The sequence below is a fragment of the Physcomitrium patens genome, chromosome 17, assembly GCF_059467195.1.
Source record: "Physcomitrium patens ecotype Gransden chromosome 17, ASM5946719v1, whole genome shotgun sequence".
Lineage (NCBI taxonomy): Eukaryota > Viridiplantae > Streptophyta > Bryopsida > Funariales > Funariaceae > Physcomitrium > Physcomitrium patens.
The window spans coordinates 13,928,166-13,949,729 of NC_143426.1; the positions used below are offsets into that span (position 1 = coordinate 13,928,166).

Consider the following 21,564-nt stretch of genomic DNA (forward strand, 5'->3'; position numbering starts at 1 on the left):
GCAGTTGATTTTATGTTTTTGTTAATTTTACATCAATGTGTATATAATATCTATTTTATTTGCAAATATACTTTAAGTTTTTTATTCCTTTTTGCATGTGTGTATTTTTACTTTGTGTAAACTAGAGAAGACAAACCATCTCCAATGGGCTGCACCTCTCATTGTTTTCATTAAAAGTGAAGGAATAATTCAATTTTTGATCAATTAGAGATCAAATTTGCATGTTGTAGATTGCTGAAAGTAGCACTTTGACATCAGTAGGCATGGAACTCAAGTCAAAATGTTGCAAATCAAAATGTCACTCAAATCAAACAAATGAAAGACAGTCTCATAACTTCCCACATGACAAATTGTAACAAAGTTTTATTAAAACTGTAAAAGCAGATGTTACATAAACATAACCATCGCTCCATTAAACTTTTTGAGAGGAGGTCGTGAAATCGGTCGCCGGATCCGGATCTGCAGCCAAGTGGAGATGGCAGTTTTCAACACTTGTTGTCCTCGAATCGAATTAGTCTTCCAAGGAGCAGCAGTAACCTCTCAAGCAACGCCGAAGTAGTCAGATTCCACATCGATCTATCATTTTTAAAGTTTATCTGGATTTAGCACACGAAAAGAGAGGCGATGGGGATCAACTATGGCCGCCCAAGCGACGAGCTTCCTGTGCTTGTGGGGTGCAGCGACCATGTGTTTCGGAATTAGGGTTTCGCAGACGAAGACTCTTTTGATCCGGCTCCAACTAGTTCCAGTGATGCCGAAACTTCGCAAGAGTTGGCTGATCTAAGGGGCTTGTCTTCGGTGAAGCGCTCCGCAGCTTTAACGCACAGCCCTTTATCGTGGTCCGAGCTTCTTCCAGACCGACATTGGAAGGTCATTGTTGCAGTTCTGCAATGAGACGAGTCTCGAATGTTTCCTTGAATTACGTCTTGCTTGCCATCGTGAGGCTTGCAATCAATTAAACTGATTAACAGACTCCGAGGACTTTCATGAAACAAGGGAAGTAGAACAATGACATACGCAAAATGTAAAATGATAATCCAGTGAGTAATATTATCAACAAGAGCACTCGTAAATGGCCTCACAACAGAGCCAGTCAAATGCGTAAGGAAGTCAAATAACAAGGGTGACGCCTCTAATTTGATCGAATTTTATAATTTACAACGTAATATGATCAGTCTTTCAAGGTAATTACATTGTCAGACTGTAGTGTACAGTTAAGAAGCTGTTGCTTTGAAAATGGCTGTTTAGGGACTACAACCTAGAAGTCGAGATCAGTCTGGAAGACAGGTTCAATACGCCATCTGTATCTGCTGGTTGGTGCACCAAGCATCTGATCTTTACAAGTATTGGCAGCAGGAAACTGATAATCTTCTAGCACGTCGCGAATTGCGCCTCGAAGCTGGATAGACCATTTCTTCGACTTTTCTTCCTTTTTTTTTTCTAAATCCTGAACTAAGTCATCGCATAAGCTTTTCAAGCCTTCCAAGCCAAAGAAGTCAGCCTCTTCACGCAGGCCATGCAGTGAGGGAATATCATTGAGCCAGACTGTTCCATTTCGAAGGTAATTGAGAACATGCCTAAATCTTTCCGCATCTCTATCGATCCACAGCGTGCAATTATTTGTGTGGTGCCGAGATAGCCAGGTAGAGAACATTGATTTGCTATCGAGACACAAAGTTTGGCGAGAGGTTTCGAAACAAGTGCCTCCAACGTTGACCACAATTTTATCATTGATTTCCTCTTTCACTTGACGCCAATATCCTTCGGCCTTACGTTTAAAAGGATGGAGGACGCAAGGGTCCGCGTTCGCATCCTCTAACTTATCAAACGTCATTAGATCCTAATTCCCAGAAACAGGAATAAGAAATATTTCAGAAAGCCTAAACTCCGGTGTGCCCAACGATAAGATCCAAGATGCATACGTATGTTCTCCTGCACAGCAAGCATACTTGAGTACGATACTTACGACTCGGAAATCCAATACGAAATACACAATTTTACATTAAAAAAATTGCATAAGCACATCTTAAGGTGTAAAATACAGACAATAAATAGCACATTGCGAAGCATAATTCACTATGTTCTTAAAGAAACAAAAGATAGACCAATTCAACATTATATTTTTATTAATGAATTACCAGAGACACCACAAGCTACGGATAAACAAAAACATAATTGACTTTCCGTATCAGGAACATTCGAGAAATGAGGAGATTCCAATCACATTGCGCACAACAAACAGAGAAGACTTGAACTAGGACGTTATTGAGAGACCTCGTGGTCGTTTACGACCACGTGACTTACAAAAACGGGTGACATAGATGAGACATTCCAAGACAAGGCGAAAAAGCGGCAGCGGAAAATAAATAAATAAATAAATCAATAAAAATGTCATAAAATACAGTATATGTAGACCTTACAGTGCGGCATCAAAAATCTCCTACAATGCAATTCAATCGCATGTAAAGAAAACTATGACACTCACCAATCGACGCGCAGACTACAATTCCTAAACAAACCTCTCGCTATCAACACATTTCTTCACTCAAACGAAACCACAGCGTCCCATCATCGCGGTTTCAGCAGAGAGCGCAATCGAGTCCAGCTCAAGTCAACTAAGAGCCGCATACAGAGGCACGTACAAACACATCCGCGGACGCACTCAAACCCTTGAGAATCCGACAAATTTCTTTCCAGCGTCAACACCAAGAAGTTCACCTCACCAGGAAAACATCGCCTCGATACACTTGCTTTATCTCATCCCCTTGACGCCGGCAGCCTCACCACCGAAGACAGCACAACGCCAGTAGCTCGCGCAGGACTGTAAAACTACGAAACTCGATCGGAGATACTCTTGACAGGGTATCGACGAAGCAAGAGCACGTTGCGGAAAGGAGAGGCGCAAGCGAAAGGCGCAGTTCTTATGTGGCCTGACAGATCCGTCTACCACATCCTGGGCCACACGCCGAAGATTGATACCCGGGTTGATATTCCACAAATAGAAACGTCATGGTGAGATACCCCCCTGGTTTGCGCCAGCGCGACATGCGAAGGATGTCAGTGGATATAAATAGTTGACGCTTCCATCCGAGGCTTAAGTATTCTGGATCTAAATTCGATAAGTATCTACGATATCTGGAATGGACGGTGTGTATGCGTATATGTGTATTTATACAGGTTTTATGAGTCTACATTATTGTGAAAAATAATCATCAATGCTAAATAGATTCATTGCTTTTATTAAATAGATCCATCCTTGATGAAGAATGTGGTGATTATGATGAATGTTGTTGGTTTTTATTGGTTACAAATCCAATAGTGAAGAAATGAATCTAGAGGTTCTTTTTTCTTTTTCCTTCATTATTGATTGATTTAATAAAAACTTGGGTCTATATAACATTCCCCTAAATATATCTCTAATGAAATATATATTTTATTTGTATTATTTCTAGTATAGTTATTTGGTAATTATTAGTAAAATTACTCGTGTATAAAAATGCATGTTTTAAACATTTATAACATAAATTGCAGGTCAATCACCAAAAATGGATTGACACTAATACTGCAGATGTAAATTGTGGAGGTAAAATCAAACAATATTCCACACAATTTGTGCTCCGCTGAAAACATCAACATAGAATAAGATGAACAAATGACAATATTCCACATCACAGTTAATAAAGCTAAATATTCAATTCATAAAATTTTGAAGAGAAAAAGTGGATCTTACATGAGAGGACCTTGGAGGAAGAGAATGTATTGGAGAATATATTTGAGGAAAAATCTAGTGTACCATTGAATGAACGAGGAATCAAAAAGTTGTTTACATCCCATATTAATCCTTCCATAAAAATAGAAATAATTCCCTTCAATGACAATTCAAATTTACCTTTATTATATTATACTTTATTCATAATGGAATTTTCTCTTATCAAAATCAGGAGAATACAATTTAGAAAAATGGCTTCAATCAAAGTTCATGATTTTTAGGTTCACTCTTCATATCCTCGATCAATATTTTCTAAAAACAATGTTCTATTTGATGTAGAACTATTCAAATATACAAAATAGCACCAAAAAGAAAGGTTGATTAAGTTGTAGATGTGAAATCACAACCATTGCACGACTTACCACGATTTATGTCAAAATAAATAAACATACATTTGCTTTATCTTTTTCCTATTCTACTAAAAATTTATTCCCCACAAAATCTCTGTACTAGAGGTCTCTTCTTGGCTTCTATATTCTTCAAAAAAACTTCCAATCACCTGCTCTCCTATTTCAACATCCCCAATTGCCTTAGTTTTTACTATTCACCTTGAAGAAAACTCAAGTTGGCTAATCACCTGTGTTTACACATATGGCTGTTCAGGGCAAGGAGGAAGGAACAAGACGAAGTGGTAAAAATAAAAATAATTATAATAAAACACAAACAAACAAACGATCAAACAAACAGAAAAGAGACAAGAACAAAGACTGTTCCGTGGAGGAATGCACAAATTCTTATGTTATCATGCAGTGAGCTAGAAAACAATACCATCACACAGAGAATGCGGACATGCAAATTGCCACGTTATTCCATTGACCAGCTTTGAATTCTTTTCCCTTTGACCATGGGTGAAATCCCCCACAAATCACCTTCACTTCAAACCGGACATACTGATACATTTCTCCATATTTTACTAAAAATGGCTGTGGTTCCTTATCCAATGAATATGGGACAAAATGTAGACCCATCCTTACAGTTCTTCAGTACAGTATATTCAGTGTTCTATTGCCAGATAGACGAGAAGCAATAGGACAAATCAATCAGCAAAATTTTTTACCCAATCCGATGCAAACCACGTATGTACTATTCCAGAACAACGTAATTAGTCTGGCTATTCAGGTTTAGTAAGGATAATGACTGAGAGACTTGTATATATCCTTACATTGAGCATTGTGTCAGCACATCAACTCAAGGTTGTCCTGTTGAAGAGCTCCATGGTTAGATTGGCCATAAACGCAGGGATAGACTTGAAGTTCTTCAGAAAAGTAGTAACCTGCTCAGATGCAAGTGCAAATACATGAATATACAACTAATACGAATTTCGACAATTATTTATAGATGTACATATGTTTTATGGAAACTGAGAAGCAAAAACTGAGGGGCTAGATAACTGCCTACACGAATATTTGTTTGGGTTATGGAAGGTGCATAACTCAAGGTACAGTCTCCATGAACTTTACCAATGTACGGCTCCAGATAAAAGATTTTAGATTAGTTGGTTGTATGAAAATTGACAAATTGGTAAGGCTCTGAACTGAATGAGGCGCAGAGTAACAACTATTCGATTCTTTGTATATGATTGATAAATAAGCAATTCAACAAAACTGTACAGAATATAAACGACAGGTAAGAGCGGCATCTTTGTGATGGTTGGGTTGAACAGAAATAGAACCTGACGAGATATTTCGGGAGAAGTTGTGAAATCTGTAGCCTGCAATATCAGGATGAGAGCCCTCATCATGTGAGAAAGGGAGGCGTTATCTACTTCACGCTGGAAGTAGTGATCACAAATATAATAATGTAATTTACAAGAGCGTAAAAACCAAAGCGTAGTTTGTCTAAACTACAAAAATAAGCTAAGACTGCTACAGAAGAGTTTCGGTGATTACAAGCATATCCATCCGCCCTTGGTTGAGCTGAAAAAGAAGTTTGTCTTCATCACTTGCGGCATAAATGGATTGTAGTGTGAACACTGTCACAGGCATCAGTGTTAAGGAGTCTTTCTCCTCATGCATTTGCACCTGCGAATATTGCATACAGCAACGAATGTACCTTGTAAGCTTTTCATAATGTTAACATTCGGTAGTTGACAAAGATTTCGTGTCTCGAGTCCTTATGAAATTGGGGAATGGTTAAGAGCGTCAGTTTGTGCAGTTGGTGATGCCATCACCTTATATCCAAATAGCAAATAGCATGCTTCCCTAAAAAGTGAAATCTTGTCCGCAAAGATCTGCCGATATCTGCATTCTCCACACGGTATAATTAACGAGATCAGCTACAATTAAATGAGACAAGCAACTGGCTTAAGTATGGTATGCCGATCCTGTTAATCTATCGCCAATAGGTCCTCAGAGATAACAGTTTCCATCAGGTCAATCAAACAAATAATATCACGAAAACATTAGCAGTTGCTGAAACGAAGTTATTAAACACAACTATTGAAAAGCGGAGATTTCAAGAACGTAACCGAGCTTCACGCTTCTCCAAGGAGGCAATTTGCTTCGTTAATGCTGCTAACTCCTCAGATTGAGTCTTGTTGGTTTCCCTCGTAACCACAGTGGACTTTGTACTACTTCCTCCTGTATCAAACAAACTAGCTATTTACGATTGACACAGGACCGTAGGAGGGAGGTGCAGAAATAATTGCCAATTTGATAACCAGTTGCTTACAAACTTATCTACGTAACAAGGAATACATACAAACAGTAAGCAAATTCAAAGCTGAAACTTCAAGAGCTATACCTGATTCAAGATTCTTGACAAGGTGGAGAACTTTTGTCGTTGCTCGGTTGAATTCACCCCTTCCCAACTGTAAGGTTAAAGTAAATGCTAAGACATAAGTCAATCATCAAGAAAACTTGGAAAATGAATGTTAACCATCTTAATGTGAATCTACTTATTCTACTGTTATCAAGAAATGTTCCGATTCTACACTAGAAACATTATCTACAGTGTGAAGAAACCTACAATTCAAGCTGAAAATCCCTGGAGCAAACACGTTATGATTAGGTGAAGTACTATAAGTGCTTCCTTACAGATATAACAGGTAGCTAAATGACCAACATTAATTAGGAAATGACCACTATATTGTAACTCGTGAGGTTTAAGTGAAATAGACTCGAGTAACCTCAAGGAATGAAGCAATAAGACCAAGGTTGCGGGCAGGGCCATAATTTGCCATGATATGATCAGCTTTGGCGATGATGAAAACACATTTGCCGCTCTTTTAAAAGCCCAACAAATAATACATGAAATCTGGATCTATTAGAGGCGCAAGCATTCATACCTTCAGTTCTAAGCCTGCCACTTCTTTTCGAAGGCGTTCACCTTCTCGGTTCAAGGAATTAATTTTTTCAATCGCATCATTGAGTTCTTCAGTGAGGCTCTCAATCTTCTGCCGTTGCTCTGCGGCAGTGTTATTGCTTTGCGAAAGCGCATCATCCAGTTGAGTTATGTTCTGTTGAGCATCATTCAATGCTGACGAAAGTTCCTGCAATAGGCCATACCATGTATACCGATTAGACCAAGTTCATCTGAACTGTTACTTTTATTTACAAATAATACATACATGAGCTTAAAGCATCATTTAGGATAAATTTAGGACAAGACGCACTCGAAGCAACGTATACATGAAATGACTAAGACTTGATTGCTTCAGCAGACACTTGAAGTATGACACAAAAGAGCAACCATGGGTACGTTTTAACCTGAATGCGATTGTCCTTCGATTTTTCAGGAGTTGAAAGATTTGCAATTTTGTCACCAGGCTTCCTGTGACTGGCAATAACCGCCTCTTCGCTATCATAAGACTCTAGTATTCTCTTCAACCCGTCCCTCTCAGAGCTTAGCATGGCGATCTGCACACAAGTCATTACGTGAAAAAGAAATGAGGTCAATCTTACATGTTCTAGATTTCTCCTAAAATGTATGGTCATGATAAGAAAATGATTTATAGCTAGTTTCAGTCCATATGGTAATAAATGGGAGTTGAACAATACACGATTGAATGAGTTCCCACACAAACACCCTATACCAGTATAGAAAATGCGAACATCTTGACGCTAAGGACGGTTCTTGTTGCCTTTAATGATTCAAGTATAATCACAAGATGATGATCTGTACTGAAGAGGACTGTTGCAACTCTCAGAACATTGAAAGCTTGATACCTTACGCTCAAGTCTTGCAGCATTCATCATGGCATCTGCAACCTCTTCCTGTAGAGTCGATGCCCTCGCTTCAGCAAGTAACTTAGACCTCTCGGCTCTTTCGACAGCTATTTTAAGCTCTGATATTTGAGAAGTGGCGTCTCCTGTTTTGGCAGTTGCAGCCACAGCCGCCCTGAGAATGTAGATACTCCTGTTAGTTCATCAGCTATCCGCTAAAGAGCACCCGTACTTCATTAAACAGGCAGGAAAATCATGGGCCATAAACGTTCGTTTCATCAGTTCTCTCAAGTTCAAGGCAATGAAGTGGAAAGAGTGGAAAATGTAAAAGCACAAGACGAGAGTAACATGTAGGATGGAAGCGTTACTAAGAAGACTAGAATATATTAAGGAAAAAAATAAAAAATAAAATCACCTTTGAAGTTCCGCAATGCAACGGGGAACATCATCACGAGTCTGTGCTCCTGGAATAACTTCTATCATGTCAGACCAACGCTCAAGTTCTGATTCTAATACATTCACCCTGGATTGAAGATTAACTAGATCTGTAAGACCTGCCTCTGCCCTGTTTGCGCGCAGTTGCTCACTGTGTAGCTGCTCCTTTAACAGGGCAACATTCACATGCATCTGCTTCAGCTTCCTTGCCTCAGCCACGTCTGCAGACTGAGTGATCAAGAAACGAATCAGGTTAGCAATTTATTCACTATTACTTATCAACCATGATCAATCATATTCTCCACTTGCTACAAATGTGGAAACAATGAAAAACACACGTCACAAGGCGATTCTGAATTTATGTAAAAACACATTTCCTCGTTCTGCATCAAAAAGAATAAAAGAATAAAAATATCTAAATATATTCATCACAGCATGCGTTATAATTATTTAATATTGTTGATCACTTACGGATTTGTTGAGTTCGTCTTGAAGATGCTTGATAACCGTATCCGCCTCAGATCCCGTAGTTGTCCGTGTAGCAAGCTGCTTCATGGCATCTGCAAGCTTGTGTTCCAACTCCTGTTTTTCTTCTACTGTCTGCAAAGTACAGCTGTTACCACTCTACCCAAGAATTGCACAGAGAAGCGTATCCATTATCTCACATCAGAACAAATTTTACAATAAGCATGAAAACAACACACGATCGACACCAGGTGCTCGTACTAAACATCAGAAAATAAATGGTGCGAACCTGAGCAAGCAGTTTCTTCTCCTCATCGAGTTGTGTCATCAAGGTATCAATTTCCTCAGCAACCAATTGAGTCTGCTCCATTTGCGTTTCATTCTGTGGAGAACAAGAAATGCACCTCAACTAGAAGAAAATGAATCCGAGATCAAGACAACTGCAGCCTCCATCAGGAATCCTTCAAGAGATGAATAGGAGTATATTTTAGGGTACTGGTCACATTACAGGATACACGAGTATTTTCAATCTGTGGTACTTGAGCGTTGAAAAAAAGTAACAGAAGTGATGTAGACACTCACCTCTACTCTGAGTCGTTTCAAGGAATAGTCACTGTCCCTTCTCAACCTAGCCAGTTCGCGACTGAGCTGGTTGATCTCTCTAGTTGAGTTTTCCTTATTTATGAGTTTCTCTTGCTCTGCTTCTAATGCCCGTGCTTCTGCAGCCAGAGCTTTGGCCTCTGCCTCAGCCTTGAGCTGCATCTCTTCTTGAAGCCGAGCCTGCATGACGTACTAAAAAGTTAGAAAGACAAGTAGCATCTACATGAATTCATGCCAGGGAAAAGCCACAAAATTTATAAAGCTGCAAGATCTTACTAAATGCATCTTTATCATGTTATCAAGCAGTTGCAGGGACAAAAAATTTCAAAAAAAAGAATGATAGGAGATGACAAGAATGAAAAAAACCAAGATTGATAATATTAAAGGGAATTAGATAACGTAAATGAAAAAAAATTACATATCGCATATGAGCAAAAAAATAAAAATGAAAATGAAAATAAAAATAAAAAAATAAAATCACAAAGAACTATCATACCTGAAGTTCGTGACAGCGCTTGAGCTGCGTGCGAAGCATCTCATCAGATTTAGCACTTTCTTGCAGTCGTTGGGCGTGCATGGATGCCTCTCGACCACTTGAAGCAGCAACGACTTGCTCCAATGATTTTTTGCTTTGTACCAAGCGCTTCTCACTGTCCTCTGGCATCCACAAAGGCAAGTATCAATGATATAAGGTAGAGCCTGTCAAGTCACGATACCGTTATTGAAATGTATAAAATATAATTCACGGGTAAAACCACAAGTTTTATATTTCACATTCTAAGCTTACAGCGTTTCCAGTAGCCAGATCAATCACATACCTGTTAACGAAAGCTTGCTTCTGAGAGAATCGACAGAACTCTGAAGATCAAACACTTGCTTTTCTCTCTTCTCCAGGTTCTCTAATACCTCTGATTTCACCTATTTAGGCACCTGGCTGGGTCAGCAACAGTGTTCGATTCAATCCGCACTAGCACGGGAGCAAAATGCTTTCTTGGGCAAAGAATAAGTGCATCTCATGAACAAAATTCTATTTGACTCTAATATTTCCATCTTTGTGCAGAACTCTAGAATCATTGCGTAAAGCTTCAGTCAAGATTTGACTACTATCAGCTACACAATAGCATGTTCATGCAAGGCACTAGTTCGTCAGCTATCAGAACACATACAAAGGAGCGAAACAAGCTTCCGAATAAAAAAAATAAGACCCGTCCATAATGAGTAATATAGAATGAACTGGGAATCTGCCCTTACCATACTGCGGCACTTGTAGGTGCACCGACTGGAATCGTTCAGATGATCATGATCGTCACAATCAAGAGTATAGCTAGACCCAGGACCAAAGTGTTCAACAAGATCATCGAACTCCCCCGGCCCAAGATCGGTTTCAGGTCGAGTTGTGAAAGCAATCATCCGATGACTTCCAGATCTCTGAGCGCCATTGTACACCTCGAGAGCTCTACGGGAGAGAAAGTCATCGTCATCGACATGATCCGGGGGTGCTCTTGGTCTCTTAGTTGGAGATGGTCGCTGTAATTGATCCATGGCAGGAGACCCAGGCTCAAGAAGGCCTGCGAGAAGGCCAATGGAAGGGACATGACAATAGCAAGTACTTAGCCAACGTATACAAAGAACTCTATAAGCATGATCACAGTACTTCACAAAAAATCCAACAAAAAATCCTGAAACTGTCGAAATCAAGCAGTGCTGCATCAACAGTATTCCAACTGTTTCTCAGTTAAGAGTGTCAGTGCATACAGACTCCGCTCATTTGAAAAATGCCTACTCCAGCATTTATCCCTTGCAACTAAGCCCTTCGGTCCAATGGTGGAATCAAATAAATACAAAACCAAGCACCAGAATTCGGAAAAACTGGTCTGATTCCTATCCCTAAATACCAGAGCTGGACGGGAACCGCCTTCTTTGAACAGGCGAACGAGTAATCATGATGTCCTAACGGTTTCGGCTTTGATTCCCGAGGTAGCAATTCTTCTCAACCCTGCCATCAACACCCGATGACTACATAAGATGTGAACCCTAAATCTTGTTAAGGTCATGAAAGTAAACGACTCAGATTACGGAAGAAATCATAATTCAAAATGCAACAGTAAGTGGCTACACAACCATACCTTCGGTCGAAATTAACAGAGAAATCCAAACTACTAATTATTAACATACAGTGAAAATACGGTGTGGTGATGCCTTTGGAAGACACATTTACCAATCGATCCACGATTTCAAGCCATTGAGGGAACTGTAACAAAAAATATTCTAACGCTGCAAATGGCGCTGATTATGAAAGCACAAACCCTTTAGGACACCTCTTCAACCGATTAATTGATCAATCTTGTCGCAGTTGCGATTAGGGCATAGACACAGATCCAAAACATCTGAGTAACTTCCCAAGGTATACGGCATTAAACTGTTCTCGAAAGGAGATTGCTTACTGTCTAACCAGTATCAAAGGAAAACACTAAAACCTATACACTAAACCCTAAATTCTTCACCTCCAGAATGCTCATAAAAAACAGAGCCAGAACCTCTCGTAGAACCACTTCTACCACCCTAATATCTCTGCCTATCAAAACTCTCCAATCAGTCCTAGATCTCAACTAGTTCGAATCCAAAAAAAAAAAAAAAAAAAAAAAAAAAAAAAAAACTCTTTACGGGTGCGAAAACTACTCCTCGCAGTCGGCAATTCATAGCCGCTAAACCCACTGCATTGTACATCTTCAGAAGATCACACCCACTCCACGTCTCACTTAACACATTCAATGAGATCACCACATTCACCATGCCCCATCAAACAGCATACTCGAATTCACGAGCAATTCACGTGAACAAAAAAATCAATAAATAAACACAAATTCTCAGCCTTGATGACCTCCATAACAAAACCCAACTCAGATTTGCGACAACCAGCCGTGTGGAGATTCATCCACTAACCTCGACTGTCGCCAATGTGATCGAATGACCGCAAATTGAGCTCCGAGCAGCAGCAGCAAGCTAAAGAGTCCACCCTAACTGAGCATCATCAGCATCAACAACAACTCCAGCAGCAGCAACATCAGAATGAGCAAGTAGTCATTCTGGAATGGGGTGGTGGCATTGCAGGCACTGCGACTGAGGTCGAGCAAGAGCGGATGATGCCATTGAACAAGCTGCCGATTCGTAATTTGTGGGAGAATGGGGGGCAAATTTTTCTTCTACACAGTGTCGATGATAATGAAGAAGCAGACAGCATACGCAACAGGCTCGTTCGGCGCTGCTGGGTTTGAAATTTGAATTGGAAAAAAAATGTGCCATCATCGAGATCTCCGCCTCTGCACCTACGAACCCCTTCTCTCCTTCTTTTTCTTATTATTGTTTTTTGCTTTTTGTACAAAGTAGTGTTGGGATTTCGTATAGCTAATATTCTTTAGTAAACCTCAATAATCCTTATGATTTGCAACTCTTACTATATTATATTTTTCTATAAATTTATGTTTATATCTATTATATAAGGCAACATAGGTAAAGAGACAAAAATTAATTTTGATTGGTTAGTGTGATGGAACCTTCATAACTCAAGGAATGCGAAGTGGTTGGTATGGGTTTTTACTTGTGGTTGTGCTATAAACCTATTTATGATTTTCAAAGCTCAAAGTTTGTAGGTTGTTTTTTTTCTCCTCATTTTTTGTTAGAGATGCAAATTGGTATTTTTAAGTATTTGAATTGTTGGTTGTTTGGATTTGGATGTTTGTTTATATTTCAAAATGTATCAAAATATATCAAAATAATATCTCAAGGTGTTTTTTTTCGCTATTGTTGTGCATCCTCAATAGAACTCTTCGTGAAACCAATGGTTTGATGGCAAACTCGAAATCTTTTAATTTGTCTTCCAACAAAGTGTCATATTTAGCAATTATTGAACATATTATCATCTATTAATATGATCAATATTATACAATATATTGTATGTACAAGAGTGATACCAAGAGTCACAACTCTTGGTATAAGGTTAATATTTAGTAGATATTATTCTATATAGGAGACTAATGTACTATACAAAATAATTCTCTTGATATTCTCATTAAGATATTAATCTTCATCCTCAAAATAAATTTCATTCATAGCACAAGTTCATCCATTTTGACATGGATATGGGTAAAAAAATATAGGATTTCAATCTCTTTTTGATATTGGAATGTCGAAGAGCTTTCTAGTAGTTCTCCTATTGCTTCTTCAATTTTGAGAAGGTATTTGATTTCTTGATTTGTGTTTGTTATTTCTTCTTTGATGTTCATATATATATATATATATATATATATATATATTATTATTTTGAAGTTTTATTGTTAAAAAAGACATTACTTCTGTTGAAGGAGGCACTGCAAATGTAGGCACAACAATAGACTCCTAAGTAGGTATTCATGCAAAATCAGTTGCATATACAATCGCCTCAATGATAAGCTCTGTAATTCACTAATAAGAGTCCTTGCTTTTTCCTTGGCAGATTGGATAGATAGATTTTTATTTTGATATTTCATGGATTTGGAGTAAGTTATCTTACTAAATTGACTTCCACACCATGATCTATCAAAATATAGAAGTTGTATGAGGTCTTTTTGTTTTGAGTAGACTAACAAAGCTTGAATGATTGTACAACAATTGGCTTATTTTATATTTAGAGAAAGTTGATACATGCCTAATTGAGGTATGCATTAGAAATATTTTTCTTAAAAAAGAAATTTTATAAATACATTTGCTATCATATGTATGGTTGGCACATATTGTAGTTTGATTTCTTTAACAAGGATCTTCTCTTTGGTAAAATAGTATTGTGTGTCCACATGTTTGCTTCTAGACTGATATTTGGAATTTTTACTAAGAGTAATGGTACTTTGACTATTTGAATATATAATGGTGGGTTCATATTGAAGAATTCCAAATTAATGTAATAATATTTTCAACCATATGGCTTCATGTATTGCTTTTGTTAAAGCTATATATTTTGATTTTGTGGATGATAAAGAAACAAATTGTTGATTTTTATTGCTTCAAGAGATAACTCCTCTAGCTAGTAAGAAGGAAAATTCAGAGGTGGAGTAATGGATATCCTTATCACGTGCCCATTCAACATGAGAATAAATATGTAGAATATTACCTTGAAATAAGTGTTAATATTTTATTCCAAAATTTAATGTATCTTTTATATATTTTATAGTTCTTTTCAAAGTTTGAATGTATATAGATCTTAGTTTAGAAAGATATTGTACTAAAATACTAATAATATAAGTTTAATCTAATTTAGAATTAACAATGTCATGTATTAAATTGCCAACAACTTGAGAATATGGATAATCTTATGAAGTTATATGGTTTTCATTACTTAATCAAATTCCTAGTTAAATTAGAATACTTAAGGGGTTGGAATTTAATATATTGAATTTATTAAATTTATTTCTTAAATATTTTGTTTGATGGAGGATTATCCATCTTTCTTCTCTATGATGGCATTGCATAGAAAGTAATGGATTTTTCTTTCATTTGACATGTCAAATTCTTGTTGTAGAATATCTTGTATTTGCTATAAAAAAAAATCTTATTTTTGAGAATGATACATTCATCAATATAGACAATAATTATGATAAAATCTTGATCATTATTTCTTTTAATGTATATATTTGTATTTGATTGTAGATGTTGATATTTGTGAAGAAGTGAGTATTGATCTAATTGTTGATACCATGCTCTAGAGGATTGTTTAAGATCATATAGGGATTTATTTAAGTTACATACCTTATTAGTATGTATAGGAGATAATCATTTAAGAATAGTTATAAAGATGTTTTCTTCTATAAAATCATTTAAAAATACCGTTTTAACATCTAATTGATATACTTCCAAATAATATTAAGGAACTAAAGCAAGAAATACTGTGATGGAGTTAAGTTTGACTACAAAAGAATATATCTTTGTATAATCAATACCTTGAATTTCAATGAAACCTCTTAAAACTAGCCTTGCTTTATACTTCTCAATACTTTTGTGATTGCTCGTTTTACTTATTCCGAAAGAAATCTCCCAGCATAAACCTGTATAGGGGGATTTGAACACGAGAAATGACTAGTTGCTTAAGCGTTCACGTTAGGATCACACAATCAATTACCTCCTGAATGTATCATTTCTATTTTCAATATCTGAATACACAAGGAAACTATAATCTCCTCCTTCACCTTATCAGTCTCTTCTTCACAGCAATTCAGTCATACCAATAATTGCTATTTCCACCAATATATTCACCATCATAATCTCCAACTATAATACTGCGCCCTCACAGCTTTCAGCACACAATTACCCTCGTTCCAATCACTGGAATTCTTCACACAGAACTGCCATTTACATTACAGTGTTTCACTCAAACACAGACTCATTCTCTCTGCTAAACTACAATCAGATTTCAGCATTCAATCTTTCTTCTTCTCAAATAATACCAATTACATTTCCATTCCATAATTCACTTCATAATATTCAAAAATTCTCAATCCTCTTTTTCAAAGAAAATAACAAACAAAAGAAAAGAGGTAGCACCAAGCTTATCCCGGCTCACACTATCACAGCGATGGCCCTCGGCTTACGACTTTCACAGTCTGTCACCCTAATTAACTTCTATAACTCCTATATACTTTCTTCTAATTTTCTAGATTCTAACTGTAATTCTATAATTAACTACTTTTAATAACTAAATCACTCATCCATCTTTCTGAATTTCCTATTATATGGACTATTAATATATTTTATTAATATCTTTCAAAAATGAATTAATATCTATTCTACATAGCTCCACTTCTATCTGTGCAATGTCCTCGCAAACACTCAATTAATACCTATCTAAAAATTATCTAACAAAACTCTGCAAAAATTGTGATCCCTCTGGCCTATCTAATTAATTAATTGCTGCAGTATCTGTTATTGGTTCCACCAATTCTGGTTCCACCAATTCTGGTTCCAACTGCAAATCTTTGTCCTCTTCCAATCCTTCCATCGGCTCTTGCTTCAACTGAGCTGAAAGGTCTTCATCGTACTCGCGCAATTCACGGACTTGAGCTTCCAATTGTTGTTGCTGTTGATTCATCCATTTTGGAATATCTTCAATCGATACTTGTGACCGGCTCCTCACTGTTAACTCTTAACTGGAACTACTACTCTCGAAAACACAAGAAATACAAGAAAATGGCACTCCAACCAACCCAAAACAATACCACAGAATGACTTTAACTGGTGCCCCACTCCTATTCTTTTACTATTTAGTGATAATGACAACATGTTACCCATACTGTCCATGAAAGGTAATGAGAAGTAATCTTTCTTGGTGGCCACATTAAGTTTTCAAAAATCGTGACATGTCTTGATTTTCCCATTCTTCTTCGGTACCATCACGATTAGCGACATCCATGCACTATGCGGAACAGGATAAATAAAATCCACGTCGAGAAATTTATCCAATTCTTCTTTCACTAAAAAGAAATATTTTGGGTTAAGCCGATGTTGTCTTTGACGAACTGGCGTAACACCCTCTTCCAAAATAATCTGGTACTCACACCTGTCAACTGGAATCCCTTTCAAATCCACATACAACTATGCAAAGGCAGATTTGTGATGGACGAAAAACTGTTTTCAAGCATCCAATTCTATACCGATAATACCGACATATATTTTAATTAGCTGTGGCATTTCGTTGGTGCCCAAGTTAATAGATTGACACATAGGATCTTCAACAACCTCTGATTTAATTATCTTATCTTGATCTGAATATCTTGTATTATCCGACATATGAGAACCACCCAAATCTGGTTCCAATGTGCTGATTCTATTAACTGCAGAATTGTTCATCGATTCGGCAATAGCATGATCCGAGTTAGTCGCATCCTCTTGATGTAGTAAATATTCATCGGGACTTCCACATTGGTAGACTCCTGCCTTTGTTGTTGAAGTGTTTTGTCCTACCTTAAATTGCGGTGAACCTATAGTATCGGCATCTTCTTCAATTGTTTGACTCTCGTTGTCTGATGTAAATTTTGATTCTGGCAATTGAGATTCTCCATGATATTGTATCGGATACATCTGTAAAATAATCTGGTCATGGCCTTTTTCAATTGTTAATGTACCTCGGTCCCAATCGTTCTTAGCTTTGGCTTGATAAAGCCAAGGTCTGTCTAATAAAATGGGATACAATATCGTAGAACTCTATAATCGGAATACAAAATAATCAATTTTGTATGTCAATCTCGCAATTACAGTGGCAATATTGCATAAGATTTCTATTGGTTTTACCCGACTATGATCTGCCATTCGTAAGACCAATGTCGTAGGTAGCAATTGCTTTAGATTCAAATACTCTATTGTATCCGCATTCATTAAATTTACACTGGAGCCACCATTGACTTATACCCCTGGAATTAAAACGCCATCGATTGATACATTGATTATTGATGCTCCTGGATTTGAGTTTAAGCTAACTTCATGAATTTCTTTAGTGTGAGATCTTTGTCGTATTAACGCTGAATTCAATGTAGATCCACATTCCAGTGCTACAACCAAAAGTTACTTCATTGTAATTGAAGGTTGAATAACATCCAAATCCTTCAGAATGTCGTAGAGTTCCATATTGAGAGTAATTCCCAATGCTCTTTTGCGTTTCATTGGTTTGAGTTTAATTCCGTGAGGTAAGATATTCTTCTGCCCTGGACTCGAAATTGAAATAGCAGTTGGGGCTTTCTTGAAATTCCTGCCCTCGAGAGGATCTTTCAATGGATAGGATATTTTTTGGAACTACGTAGAGATTGGAACTGCTTGGAATGGAACCGAAGCCTTCGTAATTGGGACCTCATTGGGTTGTGCCATCGAGTCAGGTCTCATACTAGGTACGAAGCCCGTAACAGGACCTGGATTGGATGGTCCCCTAATTAGGTCAAATTGGTCTTTTGCATCGAGATTACCCAAATGTTGAATTGGTCCTTTTCCCTTTTGCTGACTCCGGGTAAGAACGGCTTGGACACATTCCACCCGATTTATCGGAGAATCTTGAAGACCTCAATTTATCTCCTCAAATTTTCCTTGGCTTTGGATCTGCTGATCCCGATTATTGACATTGAATGGAGCATTACATTGCTGATACGTATGCCTCGACTGCTTGCAATTCCCACAAACTAGCGCATAATCGTCATTGGCTCTGGGATTGAGACATTCATTGGCATAATGACCAATCTATCTGCAACGAAAACAACGAAGTGGTATTCTTGAACCCCCATCAAGCATATTCGGTGCCTCCACCGGTATATACATACTAGGCTTGTTCCATGTAGGGTTAGAAAATGATCCTGGTTGTCCCATTGATACTGAGGGAACTTGGTTTGATGACATCGATGGAGCATATTGTTGATACCTCTGCTCCTCCTTACCGTAGTTCTAGGAGTTCGATGCAGACCCCTGATTAAAATTGGAACTTTGTAAGTTATTGAATGCTCGATTTTATCAATTAAATTGATTTCTATTCCATCCAAACGTATTTCCCGTTTGCACTTGATTGACGTCCCACTGGATTGGTGGGATCATGGTCTGATTACTAAATTATTGTTGTTGTCTTTGCCAATTCCAATAATTTGCTGTTAAGTGCTTTCTTCCGCAAAATGTACATTGACCCATTATTTGTGACGGTGAGGGGCATTCTGTTACAGAATGACCATGGCCCTTACAATTACTGCACCATATATTGGTCATAGTATTAGTAGACTTTTACCTCTTCTCCTTATCTTTGACCATATTGATGGCTATTTCCTCCATTTTCTTCGTCAAATTCAATAACAAGGTTTCGTTGGAATCTTTTAGGGCTGGCATTATTGGTATCTCTGTTGTAGTTAACACTTGTTGTCTATATGGAAAATATGGAGTATACGCTGTTGTCACATTCGATGGTATAGCTTGCAATGGGATAACATTAACTGGCCCCTAAATATTGGTATTGGAATTGGCCCCTAAATATTGGTATTGGAATTGGCCCCTATTTCTAACATCCGTGGATAACTACCCACTGATTTGTTTCAAGTTGGATTTTGATATCTACCTTGAACTAGAATCATCGTCGCTCCCGCAATTAAAAACTGATCATAATGGCATTCTTCCCAAACCTTGGCTCTATTAAGGGATGCAGCCATCGTAACGGGTTGAGCTTCCTTTACAAACATTTTTAGCTCTGGTGGGTGCAAACCATTGATTAATATGGATAAGATAAATACCTTCGACATTTGGTGATTCGGCCACTTACTAAGTATATGAGCCATTCGGCCATAGTACGATTCTACTGCCTCCCCTAGGATCATTTTGTTGTTCATTAACCTCTCTCGAAGGCGGTCCTGAAAACCAATTGGCCAAAAATGAGATAAAAATGAATTCTTCAATGCTTTCCAATTCGAAAATTGACCCACTGGTTGGCAGTTGTACCATTCAAACGCCATGTCTTTTAAGGTCACTGGCAACCATCTCAATCAAATATCTTCATTTCTACCATTATTAGCTATACATGCTGTAAAAAACTAAGATAAATGTTGATCAAGATCCGCACCCGAAAATCCGCGAAGAGTAGGTAGTGGCACGACACTGGTCGTATGATCGCCTATTGCACCCATTTGTACTGCAATCGAAACTGCTGGTCCTCCTGACGCCATTGAATTTCTTGTTCTGCTAAACTCTGTTTTAAAATAATCTCTAATTTTCTTTATTCTAATTTCCGAGCTCTCAGTGCTCCTTGATTTACTATTATTTTTTGTAATTAGTTTTATTGGTTGAATTGTAGGTGAAAATGTCAGATTTTGAAATACAATATAGTTATCTTTATTGACGATCAATTTGTGCAAATCTGAAGAGCCACTATTGCTTGTTTCAACAGTACCCCATACTGAAAAAATACCCAATGGAGTACCAAATTCTTCTACGCCTCCTTCTCTTTCAAATAATGGCGTCAAGATTTCCACTGGAATGTTAACAAAATTTTCCGCGAGTGTTCTTGGTAATTTTTCTAACGGTACATACGACTACAGAATTAACAGTCTGTCCAGGTCTAGCTATGTTCGGATGTGCTGACAAGCTTGCAACCATGGTTTAATCCAATTCAGTCGATACTTCTTTTTAAGATTACGTTCTTGTTCCTCTCTAAGCAAGTTTCTTCCTTGCGCTCTTTCCTGTCTTTCTCTCAACTGATTTATTTTCCTCGATGCAATGCTCTCGTTCTTATTAACCATAATCTTGTTTCAAATACTACTGAAATCGTCTTCTATTGCCAATTTTCTCACACTTTTGGTAATTAATTCCTAACACTCAAAGCTATTATCACTCCCCGGTAGTGGCGCCAAAATGTGATTGCTCGTTTTACTTATTTCAGAAGGAACCTCCCAGCATAAATCCGTATGAGGGGATTCGAATACGGGGAATGACTAGTAGCTTAAGCGTTCACGTTAGGGTCACACAATCAATTACTTCCTGAATATATCGTCTCTATTTCTAATATCTGAATACACAAGGAAACTATAATCTCCTCCTTCACCTTATCAGTCTCTTCTTTACAGCAATTCAGTCATACCAATAACTGCTATTTCCACCAATATATTCACCATCATAATCTCCAACTATAATACTACGCCCTCACAGCTTTCAGCACACAATTACCCTCGTTTCAATCACTGGAATTCTTCACACAGAACTGCCATTCACATTACAGTGTTTCACACAAACACAGACTCATTCTCTCTGCTGAACTATAATCAGATTTCAACATTCAATCTTTCTTCTTCTCAAATAATACCAATTACATTTTCATTCCATAATTCACTTCACAATATTCAAAAATTTTCAATCCTCTTATTCAAAGAAAATAACAAACAAAAGAAAAGAGGTAGCATCAAGCTTACCCCAGTTCATACTATCACAGCAATGGCCCTCGGCTTACGACTCTCACAGTCTGTCACCCTAATTAACTTCTACAACTCCTATATACTTTCCCCTGATTCTCCAAATTCTAACCATAATTCTGTAATTAATCGCTTTTAATAACTAAATCACTCATCTGTCCTCGTGAATTTCTTATTATATAGACTATTA

General features: G+C 37.5%; 2 protein-coding genes and 1 long non-coding RNA gene across 11 annotated transcripts; 1 reads left to right on the forward strand and 2 right to left on the reverse strand.

Annotated features, from left to right (window-relative positions):
- Positions 1 to 1,098: 1,098 nt before the first annotated feature.
- On the reverse strand, positions 1,099 to 2,885 carry LOC112294511 (uncharacterized). 3 transcript variants are annotated; one of them, XM_024545014.3, is made up of 2 exons: positions 2,724 to 2,885; positions 1,099 to 1,932 (listed from the first exon to the last, which is right to left on the reverse strand). In XM_024545014.3, the coding sequence occupies exon 2, from the start codon at positions 1,832 to 1,834 to the stop codon at positions 1,259 to 1,261; it is 576 nt and encodes a 191-aa protein (XP_024400782.1). In that variant the 5' UTR covers positions 1,835 to 1,932; positions 2,724 to 2,885; the 3' UTR covers positions 1,099 to 1,258. The 3 variants fall into 3 exon arrangements, with proteins under 3 accessions (XP_024400782.1, XP_024400783.1, XP_073396373.1); XM_024545015.3 differs by having other exon boundaries at positions 2,719 to 2,885; XM_073540272.2 differs by lacking the exon at positions 2,724 to 2,885 and adding an exon at positions 2,047 to 2,351.
- On the forward strand, positions 2,872 to 4,818 carry LOC149987569 (uncharacterized). The gene is made up of 4 exons (XR_016498003.1): positions 2,872 to 3,012; positions 3,249 to 3,338; positions 3,532 to 3,990; positions 4,373 to 4,818. It is a non-coding gene; the product is annotated as an uncharacterized LOC149987569 (long non-coding RNA).
- Positions 4,087 to 12,727, reverse strand: LOC112294880 (mitotic spindle checkpoint protein MAD1). Of its 7 annotated transcripts, none has more exons than XM_024545842.3 (19): positions 12,376 to 12,727; positions 11,328 to 11,428; positions 10,684 to 11,000; positions 10,251 to 10,350; positions 9,929 to 10,089; positions 9,415 to 9,612; positions 9,122 to 9,214; positions 8,839 to 8,967; positions 8,348 to 8,595; positions 7,936 to 8,107; positions 7,477 to 7,626; positions 7,056 to 7,259; positions 6,512 to 6,578; positions 6,237 to 6,348; positions 5,940 to 6,009; positions 5,659 to 5,790; positions 5,442 to 5,480; positions 4,932 to 5,042; positions 4,087 to 4,346 (listed from the first exon to the last, which is right to left on the reverse strand). In XM_024545842.3, the coding sequence occupies exons 2-18, from the start codon at positions 11,374 to 11,376 to the stop codon at positions 4,953 to 4,955; spliced, it is 2,331 nt and encodes a 776-aa protein (XP_024401610.1). In that variant the 5' UTR covers positions 11,377 to 11,428; positions 12,376 to 12,727; the 3' UTR covers positions 4,087 to 4,346; positions 4,932 to 4,952. The 7 variants fall into 7 exon arrangements, with proteins under 7 accessions (XP_024401610.1, XP_090099982.1, XP_090099979.1 ...); XM_090243856.1 differs by having other exon boundaries at positions 10,251 to 10,362; positions 12,376 to 12,723; XM_024545840.3 differs by lacking the exon at positions 4,087 to 4,346 and having other exon boundaries at positions 4,678 to 5,042.
- Positions 12,728 to 21,564: the final 8,837 nt, after the last annotated feature.